Genomic DNA, 19,272 nt, shown 5'->3' with positions numbered 1-19,272 from the left:
CAAGCCTAAGTTATTGGCCGAGCTTTTATAATTATTAAGAAGTCTCCATGTCGTTTACTTGGGAGCTGGTTGGTGAGAAAGAGAAAGAATAGCATTGTGTGTGTGTGTGTGTGTGTGTGTGTGTGTGTGTGTGTGTGTGTAGGGGTGTGTGTTGACTTCAGATGACTATGTGTACGAACAGATTCTCTCCTTCCCCTATGAGGAGCCCTAGGGATCCTACTCAGGTTGTCAGGCTTGGTGACACTTGTATAACCCTTTGAGCCATCTCATTGGCCTAAGATTTTTAAGAATATGAGTTTTGTTTCTTTTAAAAAATGAGATCTGACCCTATTGAGTATAGATTTTTGCAGGGCAGCTCATTGGAACCTGAGAACAGGCCCTGCCTTCAGCTCCTATGTGTGCTTTGTGTTTCTTGTCATGTGTGAGGTCTTACCATTTTCTGCTATCCCCCACAACCTAAGCCATTAGCACACAGATGCTATTGGTCCTAGGAATGTAGGCATTTGGGTTTCTGTCTTCTCCCTGTTTGAAGAAGAGTTAGCACCTCTTCTGGAAAGGTATGGAATTGCCCAAAGAACTAAACTGCTCAACAAAAGAGTAATTAGATTTCACAATCTGATCCTGTTTCCATTTGGACTAATCACTATTTCACCACTTACATAGGTGTGTGGCTTTCCACAGAGTGGTTCATTGTTCCTATGGTTTGTAACAACTATGTCTTAAAGGACTTTACATAGAACCTGAATGTGCAGTGTAATGAGTTGGCACAACTATGTTGACAATATGTTGCACTGTGAAGTGACCTTCACATCATGGATCAGCTTCTCATCCAATTCTATACTTTATTGAAAGACATGAGTCATGGAGGTCATTTGTTATCATTGGAGTTGCTCATCAGAATGTATGGAACCATATGAATCTTTTAAGGTATCAGTGAGCCTATAAGGAAGTGAGTTCAATGTTCATATACAGACACTTGCTTTGAAGCCTTTGAAAGCCAATGATGTAAGAGAGAGGAGTATGTTGTACAACCACTGCCAGAGAAATGGCTTAAAATCCTCCAAATCAATGACTTTTTGGCAACACTGCTCATCAGCTTTCTGTGTATTTGCTTCTATGGTTATTGTCTAACCCCATGTTGCTCTTCCTGGGTTTAACTTGTTAGACATACAGAGTTCATTCTTCACCTTCCCGATAGTCAAAAGCATGGAAAGCTGGCCTGGATGGCATCACATGCAACCCAACTCTAGGAGGCTTAAGCAGGTTCAAGGCCAGCATGGGCTACCAAGAGAGGATTGGGCCAGCCTGGGAAACTGAGTAAGACACAGTCCTCAAACAAAGAAGCAAACAGAAAAGAGAACTTGTGAAGCTGTAGTTCAGCGACAGAGCACTCACTCAGCATTTGTGAAGTGTCAGCCCCCCCCCCAAAAAAAAAGCAACCTCGAAATCTGTTCAGTTAAAGCTTTTGTGTGAGCAAGAGGTATTTCTCTAAACCAAAACCTAAAAGGAATTTAAGCAGAGCTTGTAAAATATCATGTCTATTTCCAGGCCTATTTACTTTTGTGTATTGGTAATTGAAAAACCCAAAGAACACTGTTTTATAGATAGCTTCTTTAGCATAATGTCACATGAATTGAAGACTGATTTCAGATTACATGTCTTATAAATGAAGTATAATTAGGGTGTATGACTTCCAGGGGTCATACTGTTCCCTGACCCTATTGGGTATAGATTTTTGCAGGGCAGTTCATTCCACATGAAAGGAGTAATAAATACATGAAAACCCATTCCATACGAAAGGGGTAATGAATATGTGAGCGAGTATTTATTATCTTTTTAAAAAAACTGCTAAGTATAACTTTTTATTTTTAGATAGAGAAATCTAATCTAAACCAAATCATCTTCTTGCATTTTAAGAACTAGTATGAGCATCTTCATCTCAGAAATTGAAAACAAAATAAAACTAACGCAATGAATGAGGTGACCTGTGCAAGGCTGGGAGACAGGGGGATTGCGGCAGTCCTGGTTTCCAGATGCATGCTTCCTCACTTTAAGACTCTACTGCCCCCTTTAAAATTGATGATGGAAAAGAGACCTGCAGCAAACCTCGGGAAGGAGACAGCCTTGGAATGAAGAGTTTGCTGGGTGAAGTTGAAGTAGCCACTCCCTCGCCTCCCCCCCCCCCCGCCCCCCTTCCCAGCATTGGTGACTGGAAGTCCAGTCTGTCCTGTTTTACTCCTACGCGGAAATTGGAGCAAAAGTGAGGAACATTGCCAGTGAAATTGGACAGTGAAAGATCCAAGAGCGAAGAATTTTGAAATCAACTAACTGGACAAAGACTGTTTTATTGAAGACCCATTGCCTTTCTTGTTCTCTGCTTTCCTTCTGGGAGGCAGCTTTTGGCAGTCGGCCTCCGGGACACTGAGTTTGTGATCTGAGTACGCACGAGTCCATCAACACCTGTTAAAGGCTTCTCCGCTGCCGGACCACCAGGCTCTGGACTTGTTTTACCTTCCCGCGATCACTGGGTCACGGCAGCTGGTGCGCCCGCGCGCATTCTGGCCGGTCGAGCTGACTGTCCTTGGGATCCAGCTTCTGCCAGAAGCCAGCTCTCTGCCTTCACTCACCACGGAAGACCAGAGTTGGATTCCCCAGGGCATTGAGGTGCCCGGGGCATTGAGGAGCCTCTAGTCCGGCTCCCGGTTCACACAGCAGGGGGGCGCAGCGGGGGTGCTCGCGCCTCCTGCCCCGACTTTCCTCTGCAGATTTGATGAACTCCTAAGTGGAGTGAGGGTAGCAGCTGCTGGGAGTGGTGGCCACGTGCGATGGGGCGCTGTGCTGCGTAGGGTGCAGATGCGCGCGGGCTACCAGGGGTGGCGGACACTCTCCCCGCGTTCCTGGCCTCCGCATCTTAGCTGGCTCACTCCCCTTGCGAGGCTAATGCTCCTGGTACCTGTGCCCTTTCCTTCCAGAGCGGCGTTGTCTCCAACCTCCATCTCCGACCCTCCTCCCTCCCCCGACTCCCTCCTATCCCGGGCTCCGCGCGATGTAGTGCGGATCTCAGATCCAGTGGCCATAGAGGTCCAGGGATAAGCCCGGTAGCTGCATCCTTGTAGCAGCTCCGCTTGGCCGCTCCGGTTCCTGCTTGCCTGCTTACGCCGTCCTACACAGAATCGGACCTGCTCCAGGTGCCTCCCAGGGCCGTCAGTCCGTTGGCTACACACTCCTGGCTTCCTGGGCTCAGCTGAAAAGCAAGGGCCGGCGGCGCAGTAAGTTAAAACTCCAGTTCTCCTTCAGAGATCATGAACAGCCCCAAGGGAGCCCAGGGTCCTGTCCGGGTCCTGTCCGCGGGAACAGGGCACAGTGTTTCTAAAGGGAGCCTCCCACCTCAACTTTGGGTGGAATGGGGACTTAGAGGGGCTAGTACCACTTTTGTTTCTTCTTTTGCTAGACTTTTTCTTTTCTACTGAAGGTTCTTGAATGTTCCTTGACCAAGGACTATATAGTCTGAGACAGTAAGACACAATTCTGCTGCCTCTTTAAAAAAAAATCAAACACCTTCTAAAGTGCAAGGTCATGTTGAATATTCCAAACCTGTTCAAAATGAGATATTTAATTAGGCTTCCATTCATTTCCCTAAGGTGGGAATCACCCACTAGTAGAAATCTAAGGTTGTGTGGCAGGGGGTGACACTAACATTTAAATAGCTTTTCCTAGTTGGGGCCAGTCACTAAAATCTCAGCAATGGCAGGAGACAGCATTACTGTCACAGAAAGGAAGCTCAAATACAGAAAAGAGAGGCATGCACAGACTTTTATATGAGCCATCATACCTTGCATGTAGCAATGTTAAAATCCCATGTCCCCCCCCACCCCCAGAAGGACTAACAGGTGTGTAGCACCTAGGAAAACATTCCTGGAAGAGGTGCTTGATAGGATGCCAAGTTTGCCCACCTGGAGTAATTCTGTCACAGAAATAACTTGCAAACCCACAGACTTCAACATGTAGTCAAAGCATGAGTAGCTCTCCGACTCATCAAGGCACCTTGAGCCTCAGAAGAAGAAAAAAAAAATCATTCCCTTTTCTTAACAAATTCGTTTAAGGCACACCTGTTCAAGAAAACAGCGCCATTCACAGTTTTGAATTTCTTGAATAACCTGAATGTCTCATTTTGCCTTATTTCAAGGAAAGGCTCTTCCCCTGCCTGCTCCTAGCTTGAGGCAGAAGCATTACACATGCCAGAATTCTCTTGTGCTCTTTTTCTCTCCTACTTTTCCAGAAGCACTGTAGTGAATGATAAATTCTGTGTTCAGGTAGCATTTCTCCCCAGCCCAAGGCTAGTCCTGTGCCTAGGTACAGATCATAGTGTTCACATGCTAATAGCTTGTAGATCAATAACCATTCCTGAAGAAGAGCTGTAAATAAAAGGACTTCGGGGTGAAGTAAATAGAATTGAAATGAAAAAAAGGAAAATCAAATCAAATATGACCCTCTTGCCACACTGCCCTTAAATCTGGTGCTTACACTCAGTTCCATCTGGGCAACCATCAAACTCCACCTTTCCGTGTTCTGTTCAACTCTGGTTGACATGTATGGTGTGAGTCACTGTGCTCTACAAAGTCAGGCTCTTAGTCTGAGGGAAATGGTGCAGCCTATCAAACAGGCCACGATTTGAATGCCATGTTTCCATAATTGATAGTGGGCCTGGTATCCTTAGAATGTTCTGTTTCAAATGTGTGTAGACTTATGTAGAATGCATCAGTATAGCAAATATAAGTACACAGAAAGCTCCCAGGCCCAGGATGCTGCTCTGTGTTGTGTGTGTGTGTGTGTGGGGGGGGTGTAGCAGGGGAGAAAGAAATAGATACGAGTACTTGAGAAAAGTTACTATATGGAGTATACTGACAGGCAATTTAAAAGGTTGTAATCAAAAACTGAATTAAGAGGGTCTTAGGCCAAACTTCTTATAGAAGCAAGTACCTGACTAAGAACAAGAAAACAAATATGAGGCTTCTGTGGCACAGAATGAATCCTGTCTGTTGTTATATACAGTAAAGAACAGAATCAAAACTATATTTTATATTAAACAGGTGTGGTATTAGTTATTAGTAAAATTGTATTCTTGTTTCTCTTTATATTGGTTTTGTCCAATTATTGAGTGTCTTTAATGTACTAGATGGTGTACCTCGAGATTAAACAACAAATCAAGAAGTTCCACTTTCTGTCTTCAAAAAGGTTGCTGTCCTACGACAATCAGAGTGTGGCCTGTGTTGTGGGGCAGTGGTAGACATGAGCATAAGTTTTTTAGCTAACCAGGATAAAGAGAGACTCTTTGATTCACCACAAGGAGGGAAGAGAGGCATGAGGAAGCCTGAACGTTCTAGATTTGGTAGGATTCAGTCTGACATAGTAGCAGATGTCTATTGGGATATCAAGGGAGCTCAGGACAGCACCTCTGTAGTGATGTCACCAACCAAGCCCTGAATGTCATACTAAGGAGCTGAGCCATATTTTAGTGGAAGAACAAATTCAAGTGTGCTTTGAGCAGATCATGAAACAAACAAAACAAAAAAAAATCCATTCAGGGATGTAGAAGAGAAGGAATCTGTGCAGAGAATTGGTTATGTAAGTGTAGGGAGATGAAAACCGAAAGTCAGGCCTCTCTGGGGATTGCAAGAGCATCGAGTGGCTCCTTACTACCTGAACTGAAGGGACATAAAGAGGAGGCAGTGTCACCGAGACCCTAGAAATAGCCCCATCTGCAGGAAACATTGTCATGTTGGTGTCTTCCTTCCTCCTGCTTTTTATTCACGCAGTTTTCTTTTAAAAACTACTTATGGGCATATGATGTGTGTGTAGGGGATGCGTATATGATGTATGTAGGGTATGTATCTATACATTATGTGTGTGTGCATACAAGTTCATATGTATAAGTGGGTGTGAATGCAGGTGTGGTGTGTGTGTAGCATATGTGTGGATGATGTGTATTTGTATTATGTATGTTTGTATGTGTGTGTAGGGCATATATGATGTGTGTACTTAGCATAAGTGTGTATGTGTGTGTGTGTGTGTGTGTGTGGATACAGTTGTGACATTGCACACATGTGGAACTCAGAGCACCACCTCAGGTGTAGATCCTTGCTTTCTACCTTGATTCTTTTTGAGGCAGAGTCTCTTGTTCACAACTGCATCTACCAGGACACCTGACCCATAGGCTTCCAAGAATTCTCCTGTCTGCATCTCCCATCTTGCAAAGGACCTGGCATCACAGATGTGCATTAAGCTTCCAGCTTTAATGGGCTCTCTTCATATCTCCACACTTGCATAGCCAACACTTTATTCACTGAGCCAGCTCTGCTAACCCCTCCTGCTTTTTAATTACCTCCAAGTGCTTCCCACTGATTCAACCCAACCAGAATCCTGATAGTCTGGGAGCCTGAAAGTGAAGGTTCTGTGCAGGTCTGTGGTACAGAGCAAGACAGAGGAAGGAAAGATGGGAAGAGGAGTGGGGTCACACAGGGCCAGCCAGCATTGTTTGTAAGCTCAATAAACAAGATTCATCTACCAATTGTCGTAGATGCTATTATGATTAATAAAGAAATTCATTAAAAGATCTTCTGAATTAATAACAGAAGCCTTTTGTGATTGTGGGTATATTCACAAATACTGCAAATAGGATATTGAGTCTGAGTGTTTTTATACCCTTAACAATGAATTTATAGTAAAAGCAAAGGTATTATTCTAAGCAATCTAGTAGAGGTATTACCTGCTGCCTTAACACCCAGCAGGATCCTCCCTTCAGGATACAGGTTTGCAAGGGTTTGTTGAAAGCACATCCCAGTAGATGTCAGAATCAACATGGTGAATTGTGTATGACTTTACCTGTTCAGCTACTGAATCAATGAATGAAAGCAGCAGGAAGAAAAATTAGAAATAAGATACTTGGCTATAAGAATAATTATGGTTATAAACTGAACCAAACAAAACCAATGTGATAGAAATGATAAGAGATGTGTGTGGGAGAGAGGTGGGAGACCAGTCTGGGGGTCTTTAAAGCATGAGGGGGGTCCTCAAGGAAACAAGAAAACCTAGAATATTTATCTCTTTGTTTTGAACTTTAAGGGATTTAATTCGTGTATTGAGTGCAGCAGATCACACAGGCAGGGGGATTCTGGGGTGTAGCATAGGAAGGAAAGAAAGGCACCCGAACTTCTCTATCTAGAAGTGTGGGGGGTTGGACTTGGATATATTTTTAATGCACTACTTTTGTAGGATGCTGCTCTGTGTTGTGTGGGGAGTTACTTTCAGACCCTTAAACAAAACAACTGTTCTACACAGAGTTCCATTTTAAACACCAGGTGGCCGGGGGTGGGGGTGGGGTGGGACGACAACAAAACAACAGTGTGCTTCTAATGCTAGTATTGGGGAGGTGGAGAAAGATGGATCTGTGGGTCTCATTGATTGGAAAGACCAGCATAGTTGGTGAATTCCAGGCCAGTGAGAAGCCCTTTCTCAGAAAACAACCTGGATGGCACCTGAGAAATGGTACCTAAATGAATTTTTACCCAAGGGACAGAGAAATGACACACCATTTCCATGGGTCTTTACTTTTGCCACCCCCCAACACACACACACACACACACACACACACACACACACGAGGGGGTGGGCATATGTGCACAAGTGAAAGAAAGAGTGGTCATGTGAGAATCCATCTGTGTTGCCTTATTTTATTCTCCCGAAGCTCAGGCACTGAGCACAGGGGAGTCGCCCGTCCCTTTTCTATGCTGGGTACTGGTGTATGCTTATAAGCTCCAAACAGCTAAGAGGGTGAGACTTTCCTTCGAGTTAACTTGTTGGCTTCATAGCAATTGTAAAAATTGATACATTTTATCCCATTCATTTTGCATTAAAATGGAATCTATTTGATCTCATTTATTCTGGAATTGGTTCCCTCCTATAGAAAACTGCATTCTTATCACGATTGCAGTTATTTTAAAGACTTGATTTAATCAATCCATAGTTGTGAATAGACTTATTTGGAGGACTTGCTTTATCCAGCTGTTATGTAGTCTGCAGTGTTATAGATCAGAGTGCAGCCATCTAGAGGAGCTCAGAATAAACTAAAGCAATCCCTCTCGGATGGCTGTGTGTTTCACTAGTGGTTTCCTGTGTTATTTTTATTGTAGATTCTTGTGCTATTGGGAGGCCAAGTGAAACTGAAGTGGTGCTGAAGATGGGCCCAGTAGGTGCAGAGGCAGATGAGAACCAGACTGTAGAAGCGAAGGTGGAGCTCTATGGGCCGGGGCACACCACTCCTAGAGGTGAGCTGCCCCCTGATCCCGAGCCGGAGCTCATAGACAGCACCAAGCTGGTTGAGGTGCAGGTGGTCCTCATATTGGCCTATTGCTCCATCATCTTGCTGGGGGTAGTTGGCAACTCTCTGGTAATCCATGTGGTGATCAAATTCAAGAGCATGCGCACGGTAACCAACTTTTTCATTGCCAACCTGGCTGTGGCGGATCTTTTGGTGAATACCCTGTGCCTACCATTCACTCTTACCTATACCTTAATGGGGGAGTGGAAAATGGGTCCAGTCCTGTGCCATTTGGTGCCCTATTCTCAGGGTCTGGCAGTACAAGTGTCCACAATAACTCTGACAGTCATTGCTCTCGACCGCCATCGCTGCATTGTCTACCACCTGGAAAGCAAGATCTCCAAGCGAATCAGCTTCCTGATCATTGGTCTGGCCTGGGGCATCAGTGCCCTGCTGGCAAGCCCCCTGGCCATCTTCCGGGAGTACTCCCTGATTGAGATCATTCCTGACTTTGAGATAGTGGCCTGTACTGAGAAGTGGCCTGGCGAGGAGAAGAGTGTCTACGGCACAGTCTACAGCCTGTCCACCTTACTAATCCTGTACGTTTTGCCTCTGGGCATCATATCTTTCTCCTACGCCCGCATCTGGAGTAAGCTGAAGAACCATGTCAGCCCAGGAGCCGCAAGTGACCATTACCATCAGCGAAGGCACAAAACAACCAAAATGCTGGTGTGTGTGGTAGTGGTGTTTCGCAGTCAGCTGGCTGCCCCTCCATGCCTTCCAGCTTGCTGTGGACATTGACAGCCATGTCCTGGACTTGAAGGAGTACAAACTCATCTTCACAGTGTTCCACATTATTGCCATGTGCTCCACCTTTGCCAACCCCCTTCTCTATGGCTGGATGAACAGCAACTATAGGAAGGCTTTCCTCTCTGCCTTCCGGTGTGAGCAGAGGTTGGATGCCATTCACTCGGAGGTGTCTATGACCTTCAAGACTAAAAAGAACTTAGAAGTCAAAAAGAACAATGGCCCCACCGACTCTTTTTCAGAGGCTACCAATGTCTAAGAAAACAGGTGTGGAAGCACATGGATGAGTTTTAACCAGAGATGCCAATCTGGTTAGTGAAGGTTTTCTAACCAGTGCATGCTGACCTCCCATTTTATTGACTAAAAAGCATTGGCAGTATCATTCCCGGGAAACTGGCTGCCAGAGCTGAGGTGAAAATGAGCAAATTGCTCTGGTTCCATGGTGTGATTACTGGTGCTTAGATGATAGGTTGAATTACAAGAAAGGAGGGATATACTTGTAACTGTTTTCCCAGAGTTTCCCAGGTTTCCCAGGAAACCTGAACAAGGAATTGGTATCAGTATAGCTAAAAGGTAGAGGTAAGTATTAACTCTGAACGCACAGTAGGATCTGCATTGGGGATGCTGCGGACTCCACTGCTCCCCCTTTACTTGATGAAAAGCTGCTGAACAAACTCAGATTTCCCTAGGGAGCCCTAGGCTCTCTGGTATGGTGTTTTGGTTTTATTGTCCTTCCTAAGATGAAACCCAAACCATTGCTTGTAACTAATGGGATGACGTCAAGACAACTTCAAGAGAGTAAACACAGTTGGTGTACAGTGATGGGGGAAATGCTTATGTACACAGCAAGCAATTAACTGTTATTAAAATCAAATGTACAATTGTCAGAAGTTTCTTTTATTCAGAATCAAATTCTGAAATTATTGGGCTTAAAAGAACTACAAATTATTGTTTGATTTCTTGTTTTGAGTCACTTGTACTCCGTAACTACTGTTCAGCTAGCAAGTGAGACCTCGGTCCTCTTGCTGGTTGGTAATTGTTAAAGTCCTTTAGACCTACACATCGCCTATGACCATTCCTGCATGGGGGCCAAGTTCTCACTAAAAATTAAGGCAAACTATAAAATAATTTTATAACAGCTTGAGTTTAGTTGTAATCAATTCCTCTCCCCTACATACGTGTTTACAGACACAGCAGAATTATGTTCTTTGGAGTTCATCTTTAGCAGACCAACCTATGATAAGTAAAAATGTAATTTCATTAAAATGGACCCGTTTGGCAGGAAATCTCAAAAACTGAGTTCATTCCCCTTTGCAAATATTTGGTTTTCAACAATTTTTTTTTCATGTAAGTTTTCTCTTTCCAAAATGACTATATTTTGGGTGACATAAATATGGAGACAAAATAAAAAGCATGTCTATAAATAGTGGAACATTAGCAATTTTCGTTTAATGCTTTTATAAATTTAGCTGTTATTTCAATAGTACCCAACCAAAGACGATTAAGACTCTATTTTGTTCACACAGGAAAAAAAAAGTAAGAAAATGAGATGTTAAAATGGTTGTACCTCTCTGGATGCTGAAATTTCAGTGTAGGTGTATTTTTGTAAATATGACAGAATTTGTGAGTATATTCCTTATATTTTAGAAATATTCAACATAGTCTTATACTTGGTAATGATATGAATGTTGTGTATATATTTAAAATTCAGACTATGGCTGTTATCAAATTCCTTTCAGGGTGGAAATAAAATTTGGTTTGGGAGCTGCACTTTTGTAATACTGGGAAGGAACAAAAAAAAAAGTAAAAATAGGTGTTAAGGCAGACTAAGAAGTCAATGAAATACATTGCTATCTGAAATGTACCACATAACTATAAAACATGGTTTTCCTCTTGGACTCAGCACTGTCACTTGGAGATAAGCTTTTTATATTTTATGCAGAAATATTTAAGACGTTAAAAGGTTGTTGTAAAGTTTTTATGCCCCTTGCAGAATTCGTATCCTGTATAAAACCTGTGTGTTATTGTGACTCCTACTGTGATGGTAAATCATTGGAATCTACCTAATAATTCAATTAACATATTTATGATTGAGCTCATATGTTAAAACCATTAATAAAGTATCTTTTATGTAGTGATTTTAATGTTAAAATAAAGAGAATTTGAGGAATTCTGTTGTTTCCATATATCTCTTACTCTACTCTTTGGCTGAAATCGAGTCCCTGGTTACCCTGTGAGCACCCTGTGAGAATGCCTGTGAGTGAGTGCCCTGTGAGTGAGTGCCCTGTGAGAATGCCTTTGAGTGAGTGCCCTGTGAGTGAGTGCCCTGTGAGAATCCCTGTGAGTGAGTGCCCTGTGAGGATGCCTGTGAATGCCCTGTGTGAATGTTTCACTTTTCATTTTCAGGCCAGATCTTTCTCTTGAACTTCAAGCCTACATTTCATCAGCTAATGAAATGTATTTGCATTGGTCCCACCAACAGACACCCGATGTGTCTGAAACAGAACCTGCCAACTAAGTACAAATGTCCTGATCCTGGATCCTGATCCCTTCTCACTACCAGCTTGTCACCAATCTACTGCATACTCTTTCCCGAAACTCTACTCTCTGGAGTCAGCCTCAATACTCCTCTAGTCTTTACCTATATGCAGTCAAATCCTGCATTTTAATACAACTCCTAGTTGTTTTTTGAATCAATTCACTTTTCTCAGTCCCCATCATACATGCTATGGCTGTTTCTAAGACCTGTTTTATCTCTCACTTAGATTAATACAGTATATTCCTATTTGTGCTCTCTATATCTTGTCATTTTCACACACAACCCCATATTTACCTACCAGCCAAGGCATTTTTTTTTTTTAAACTCGGTTTTATTATGCCCTTCTTCTGATTAAAAGTCTTCAGTTGTATCCTCATAAATCTTATTTTAGGAGTTTTATATCTTATTGAAAATAACTTTAATGACGTGAAAAGCTGTTTAACATCTAATCTGTATTAAGATTCTCTATAGTAACAGAACCTATAGAATTCATATATGTATTTGTAATCAGGGATTTATTAAATGCACATAATCTGAAGCTAGACAATCTTGTGATGGTCATTTGCAGAATGGAGATCAAGGGAAGCCAGTAGCTGCTCAGGGCAAGAAACTGAAATCTCTGAGACAGGGGGATTGATGATGCAGCCCCAAGTGAGGCTGAAGGCCCAGAAGCTCTCTGGAGAGTCACTGAGACGACACTGCAGCCATCAGCCAACAGCGGATGAAGCTGGAGTCTGAAGTCCCTGGGTAGTGACAGCAGCTGTAGATGGACTCACTGAGGAAGAAGGGATATTGTATGTGCTGGCTGGCTTTCTCTTCTTCCATTTTGTATTTTAGCTGAGCCTCTGGCCTCTTGGCTGGTACTGCTCACATTCAAGGCCAGTCTCCTGTTATTTAATCCTCTCTCGAGATGCCCTCATAGACATACTGAGAAGTGATTTACTCATCTCCCAGGCATCTCCCAGTCTCCTCAAGTAGTCAATCAAGACTGACTTTTACAGCACTGCTTGTGTCTATTTGTTTTACCTCATACAATTTCTCTTTTCATCCAGCTGCTAGGTTTTCAGTTCCTGAAGACAGAACAGGTGATGTCTTAATCATGTGGAATTGCAGTGCTTGTAACTGCTGTCATCAAATTGATATTCAATAAATATTAATCAGATTCATCAGGGAAACTAAAGTGCTTTGTTATTTGTTTGAGACAAGATCTTGTTCCTGTAGCCAGGCTGGCCTTGAATTTACTAAGGAGCTGAAGATGACTTAGAACTCCTGACCCTCTTGCTTTAAGTGCTGGGTTATATATGTGTCCCACTGAGTCCTGCTTGAAACTCAATTTTTTTTTTGAGTAAATATTAAAGCCAATATTTAAAACTAGGTCCATGAAGTAATCAGCCATAACTCGGGTTGTCTGGTCATAGTCTGTCTAGGAAAGCAGAGTTTCCTACCCAAGAGTCTAAGAAAGATGTTTCCTAGACCAGGACAGCATCAGGTTTGTTGTTTGTTTGCCCTGTCTTATTTAATTGATAAATTAATGTTGTAACCGTGTATTAAGCCTAATGCATTTCTCATGATAGGCAACTGCTATTGTTTTCAAGTCACTGTATATCAATATTGACATATTTAGAAAAGAGTGTGTTGCATAGATTTCATTTATAGCTCAGGCAAACCTGCTTGAAACTTCATCATCAAGGAGAACTGGAAGATTCAATAAAACATGTCAGTCATGGTTCAGCAATCTGGAGAAGTCATTATAAATGCAGTAAATTCTGAACATAAAGACCAGGAGAAGCACTGGAAAGGCTGGAGAAGAGCCCAGGAAGTCTCTGCTAGCATTAAGGAAATCAGGAAGGGACTGTAATGCAACCATGTTATGGCAGCTACTGTATGGCCTATTCGGTGAGCATAAGACATACAAAAGGTACAACAGGAAAACAGACATGCAGGCACTATCTGCTATATCAGAGTCTGATTTGGCAGAGAAATGGAAACAATGAAGGATATAATGGAGGTGTTGTCTTACAGTCATATAAACTGGTTCAAATGAGCTATTAGAGACACTGTTATCACTGACAGAGAGCTCCGTTAATATTAGGAGGCAGCAGACAGCAGAGGAAGGACATGTGTCCCTGAGGGAGTTGAGCAAAGAAGAAGCAATAGTTGATGGCCAGCTCACTGGCTCTGACAGGACTGTGTACACAGGAAAACTAAGAAAGAAATTAATTCAGGTCATTAATTAATGGACCTCTGGACTGATACAGGGCTTTAGTGGCTTTTTGAATCCCATGATGGGATACAATGTTCATGAGCTGGGAGGTATTGTGTGACCCTACAAGAGTCTGTTAAAGGATATGAAGAATTTACTAAGGTATACAATGGGATAATACACTCATGGATACAAAATGAAGTAAACAGCCATCACTGTCCTCCATTCTACCCAGGGTGAGGGGAACCAACCCTTCCGTCTGACCACCCACGAGAAGATGAGCATACCACTCCTCTCCCTCTGCTCTTGTCCCCCAAAGCCATTAGCGGAACTAATTCCCACAACACAACAGGGAGGAGATGAGAAGAAAACAAAGTAGAAAAAAATCTGTCTAAATTCCTGGAAAGAAAAGCTGACACAATTTGTGTCCATCTGGACTTACTATGTGGCGTGAAGGATGGGGGGGCCGAAAGCTAAGTGTTGCACTATCGAAGTTCCAGAGGCTTTAAGCCCAGATAGTACCACAGAAAACACAAATGATTAAGAACACAAATGAAATCAAACTTTACTCTAGGGCTAGGTAGTCCTTCTCCTAAAATATTCAGTGCACATCTTTATCCTGCCAGAAGGTATACTGTAGATGGAGACTGCTTGTCAATATAGTCGTGTTTGGCTGATACAATAGCCAGGACCACAGTGCTGGCCAAGAGTGTGTTATGTCTATCTAACTCCAGGGGTAGGCACAGTTAGCACAGCACAGTCACTGCGCCTGAGACAGGACCAAGTATTACCAGCAAACTCTGATGGGACAATTGACTAGAAGAGGCACAGTGCTGTAGCCCAGCATGAGAAGACCAAGTCTCTTACACACACACACACACACACACACACACACACACACACACACACACAAATGTCTGTGGGTTATGGAGGACTGGCTAGGGTAGTTAGTCCCATCAATGCTGTTGAAAACCAATATTACTCCTCTTTTGTGTGTGTGAGAAGAGGGTTGCTTGCATGTGTGTGTTCAGCTATATGGGTACATGTCATGTGTATGCATGCAGGCAGAGGACAGTCACCTTCAGGAGCCATCTGCCTTTTCTTTTGAGACAGGGTCTCTCACTGGGATCTGCAGCTTATCAAATGGGCTGGGCTGGAAAAACAGAATGACTTAGGAACCCTCGGAACCTTAGAACGGCCTCAGCTCTGGTATTAAAAGCACAAGCTTCCACATCCAGCTTTGTTTTCGTAACATGGGTTTAGGGGAATTGAACTCGGGTTCTCATGCCTGTCCTTTGCTGACTGAGTTATGTCTTCATCTACAAATATGGCTTTTCTTTTCTTAATAGATTATTATTTTATGTGTATGAGTGTTTGCAGGCATGTATGTACATTCATCATGTGCATATCTGGTGCTCATGAAACCCAAAAGAAGGTGCGGGGTCCCCTGGAACTGGGGTTACAGACAGATGTCAATAATCACGTGGATGCTAAAAACTAAACTTGGGTCCTCTATATGAGCAGCAAGTGTTTTAAACCACCAAGCTGTCTCTCTAGCCTCACATTATAGCTTTTCTTATGAAATGATTGATAAGAGATCTTTTCATACAATATCACACCTTGCAAACATTTTTTTTATTAGAATCTCATTAGCCACCCAAGTCCAAAGGCATTTACTTGGGATGGGTGGTGGCTGTCATCAGAAATTCTGTTCTTTGCGTTAAAATGTTTCATTACATAATGCTAACTTTTGTGTGTCTTGCAGATTTGTTAAAGGAAATAAAAGAGTTTGAATGAAAGATTCTGTATGAGTGCATGAGTGGGAAAAGGCATTCCTAGAAACTGTAAGGCTGTTGAATGAAAATCCCACAGCCAAGGGTGGGAAACCTCCCTAGGAGTTATTAGTTCGGAGGCCCTTGAGATTCCACAAATCATTAAGGTTCTGGACACTGCTGTTGGTTGCATGCAAGGAACAAATGGTGAGCCTTTATTTGCTGTGGGATGGTCTGTATGTCAAATTGCTCCGATTGGTCAATAAATAAAACACTGATTGGCCAGGCAGGAAGTATAGGCGGGACTAACAGAGAGGAGAATAGAGAAAACAGGAAGGTGGGAGTCACTGCCAGCCGCTGCTATGACAAGCAGCATGTGAAGATGCCGGTAAGCCACAAGCCACGTGGCAAGGTATAGATTAATAGAAATGGGTTAATTTAAGGTGTAAGAACAGTTAGCACAAAGCCTGCCACGGCCATACAGTTTGTAAGCCATATAAGTCTCTGTGTTTACTTGGTTGGATCTGAGCAGCTGTGGGACTGGCAGGTGACAAAGATTTGTCCTGACTGTGGGCAAGGCAGGAAAACTCTAGCTACATTTATTACTAGAGTATACTGCATGGAAAAATTGAGCTAGGGCTGAACTTGAGGATTTCTCCCTGATTGATGGCATCATGGTACTAAAGATACTGTTCCTGCTGATGGGGGTAATTGTCATTGAAAAATCTGACAAGTTATATATCCTGTGTAACAGATAACCAGCATGCCAAGCAAAGTATGCCTACTAGTAAAATTGTGACACAGCTGTTATGGGTGCAACTAACTACTTTCTGGTTGGATTTAAGACTAACTCTACAATAGGAAACTCACATCTGATACTCCTTTCCAAACGAAAGTCAGTGACGAGGGAAGTCACAAGTCCTAGCAGAAAAAAATATAAATACTGAAGAAGGGCTGGGGTGTTGTATGGATGCTTCCTATGAAATCTTCCTGCCTGGATGGAGGCTTTTCAGACTCAGGAAGTAATTAAAACATGTGAGGCCCAAGAATTAAATGCAAGTTACAGGGCTCAGGAAGCCCCTAAAAGTTAGAAGATTCACAAGGCCCCTCCTCATATTTATGTAAGTGTCTTAGTTTGGTTTCTTTTGCTGTGATAAAGACCACGACCAAAAGCAACTTGGGGATGAAAGAGTTTCTTTTATCTTATAACTCATCCCCATCATGAAGGGAAGTGTAGATGTAACTGTCTTTTTAAATAAGAAACACAGAGCCGATTGCAGAGTTAAAAAGCCCAAGAGATCAGAGCAATAGCTAAAAGCTAAAAACCTTACCCTTCACTGTCGCTGCTGTCCTCTTTAGCCAGAGAACTACTTCTTGTGTGTCTGTCTTCTTATAGACTTTCTGTTCTGCCTTTTCATTGGTTGTAAACCCAACCAAATGACCTCCTCATCACTGCCCATCTATGCAGACCTCCAGGTCTTCTATGGTTAGTATTGAGATTAAAGGCATGCATCTCCATGCTGGTGGTATCCTTGAACACACAGAGATCTGCCTGTCATGTGGTCGGGATTAAGGGCCTGTGCTACAACTGCCAGACTTCTGCTATTAGCTCTGATACCCAGGCAACTTTATTTATTAACATACAAATAAAATCACATTTTAGTGCAAATAAAATATCACCATATTTCCCCTTTTCTATTTTAATAAAAAGAAAAAAGGAAAAAGGTTATAACTAACATAAGAAAAACTATATACAAAAGTACAATAACTATATACCATATATACAAGTAATAAATACCCAAATAATGTTTAGTCCGTTTGCATTTGACAAATTCAGAGAAAATAATTCCATTATCTATACTATTTTGCTAAGTCCAAAATGTACCTGATTTACTCTATCCTAACTTATATTACTAACAGAACTGTCTTATAACGTCTTTTAAATTTATATACTTACACCTCTTAGTGAGTTTCTTTTCTGAAATTCTTAACAAGGAAAACTATAACTATAACTAACTAATCTTTAACTATAACTAACTAATCTTCAACTATAACTAACTAATCTTCAACTCCCTCAGAGACCCAAGAAGGAAATAATATTACCTAATAAAAAATAAAAACAGGAAGTGCATGCAAGCAAAAAAATGAGAGTTGATAGAAACAGCCAGCTGCCTGGACAGTCACCAAGGTTTCTCCACAGCGTTGGGGCATCATCTTTAGCTTATAGGCTTAGTGTATCTGACAGACTCATTTGTGAAGTAGGATGTACACAAGGTCAATAGTTTGACCTCACATTGGGTGAGAGCAGTCCATGTACCAGAAACACCTGAATTCTACTAGTGTGATGTCATGATTCAGGATTTTAAATTTTGGAAATCATTGATGTTTTTTTAATTCAGTTGTTTATTCTTTTTGGCTGTGTGTGTGTGTGTGTGGCTTTACTTTGGTATCCCATTCTTCTCCACATTGCTCTATTAAATGTCAGTCTAATATTGAGAGGTGTGAGCTTAGTTACTCTTTAAGAATAACTGTTTCAGCAGCTGTTCCACTGCACATCAGAAGCCATTGGCCCACTGCGTCTTCAGCTGCCTTTGAGAAAAGGACACTGTACCTTTTCCGGATTGTAAAGGCCACTTCAGTATGGTGCCATATTGTCTTGGCCTCAGAGGATGCCTGTTGTTAAAGCCACAACCACACTTGTCTTGGCAAGAATCGGTAGTCCTTTGTTTCATGTCCTGTCTGTCCTGTTTGTCAGCAGTTGATTTGAGGATACTTTGTTATTCAGTGGCTAACTTTTGCCACAGTGAAAGTTAACTCCATATGCAGTTTCTTCAATGCCCATATTTTCTCTGAAGTAGATTGGTACTGCCAGGAGCCAACATGTCTCATAGTCATAACAAAAAAGAAAAATTTTTCTAAGTTATTAAAACATTTTAAATGCCAAATTCTGTAGATCTCTGAAGGGTTTGAAGATGACCTGTCTATCTAAAATATATCTGCTCAATCTTGAAAGCACACTTAATATGACTACAACTTCTATTATAATGTCTAACTACTAACTTTTATTTCTTTATATCCTAATAGTTGGTAATAATAACATTCAAGGATCAGAAAATTGCATTACATTGTTAAATGAACAGTATAAATATAATATCTTGAACAAGATTAGAAATATATGTATGGCATTTTCTAACAATATCAATCTCAATATATATAATTTGTATACAATATAAAAAAATCCAATCCAATGTAAAGTATTTAAAACTACTAATTGTCTTTTTCTTTATCTTTCTTTTTTTTAACAAGAACCTTAAATCTGATCTCCCTTGCTTAGCCCTTTACCCAACCCTTAACAACAACTTGTAACCAACCCTCCTAAGCAATGAAAATTATCCCAGACCCAAAACCCATTAAAAGACCAAAAAAAAAAAAAAAAAAAAAAAAAAAAAAAAAAAAAAAAAAAAAAAAAACAACACTGCCCACACCACCTCTTTGGAAATGTGGGTGTTGTATTCTTAAAATTGCTGTGCAAGAACTCAAGGCAGGAAACTGAAGGCAGGCACTGAAGCAGATGGTACAGAATAATGCTGATCACTGGATTATTCTACATGGCTTGCCTAGCCTGCTTTCTTAT

The 19,272-nt window shown here is 41.8% G+C and overlaps 1 protein-coding gene across 1 annotated transcript; it reads left to right on the top strand.

The window, feature by feature from the left end:
* The first annotated feature begins 3,083 nt into the window (after positions 1-3,083).
* Positions 3,084-11,310, top strand: Npy2r (neuropeptide Y receptor Y2). The gene is given in 3 exon segments (XM_028880138.2): positions 3,084-3,269; positions 8,190-9,064; positions 9,066-11,310. Coding segments are annotated over 2 exon segments (1,146 nt in total). The 5' UTR covers positions 3,084-3,269; positions 8,190-8,236; the 3' UTR covers positions 9,384-11,310.
* The last annotated feature ends 7,962 nt before the right edge of the window (positions 11,311-19,272 follow it).

This window comes from Peromyscus leucopus, chromosome 6 (assembly GCF_004664715.2).
Source record: "Peromyscus leucopus breed LL Stock chromosome 6, UCI_PerLeu_2.1, whole genome shotgun sequence".
Lineage (NCBI taxonomy): Eukaryota > Metazoa > Chordata > Mammalia > Rodentia > Cricetidae > Peromyscus > Peromyscus leucopus.
This window is presented reverse-complemented; position numbering and strand designations above follow the sequence as displayed.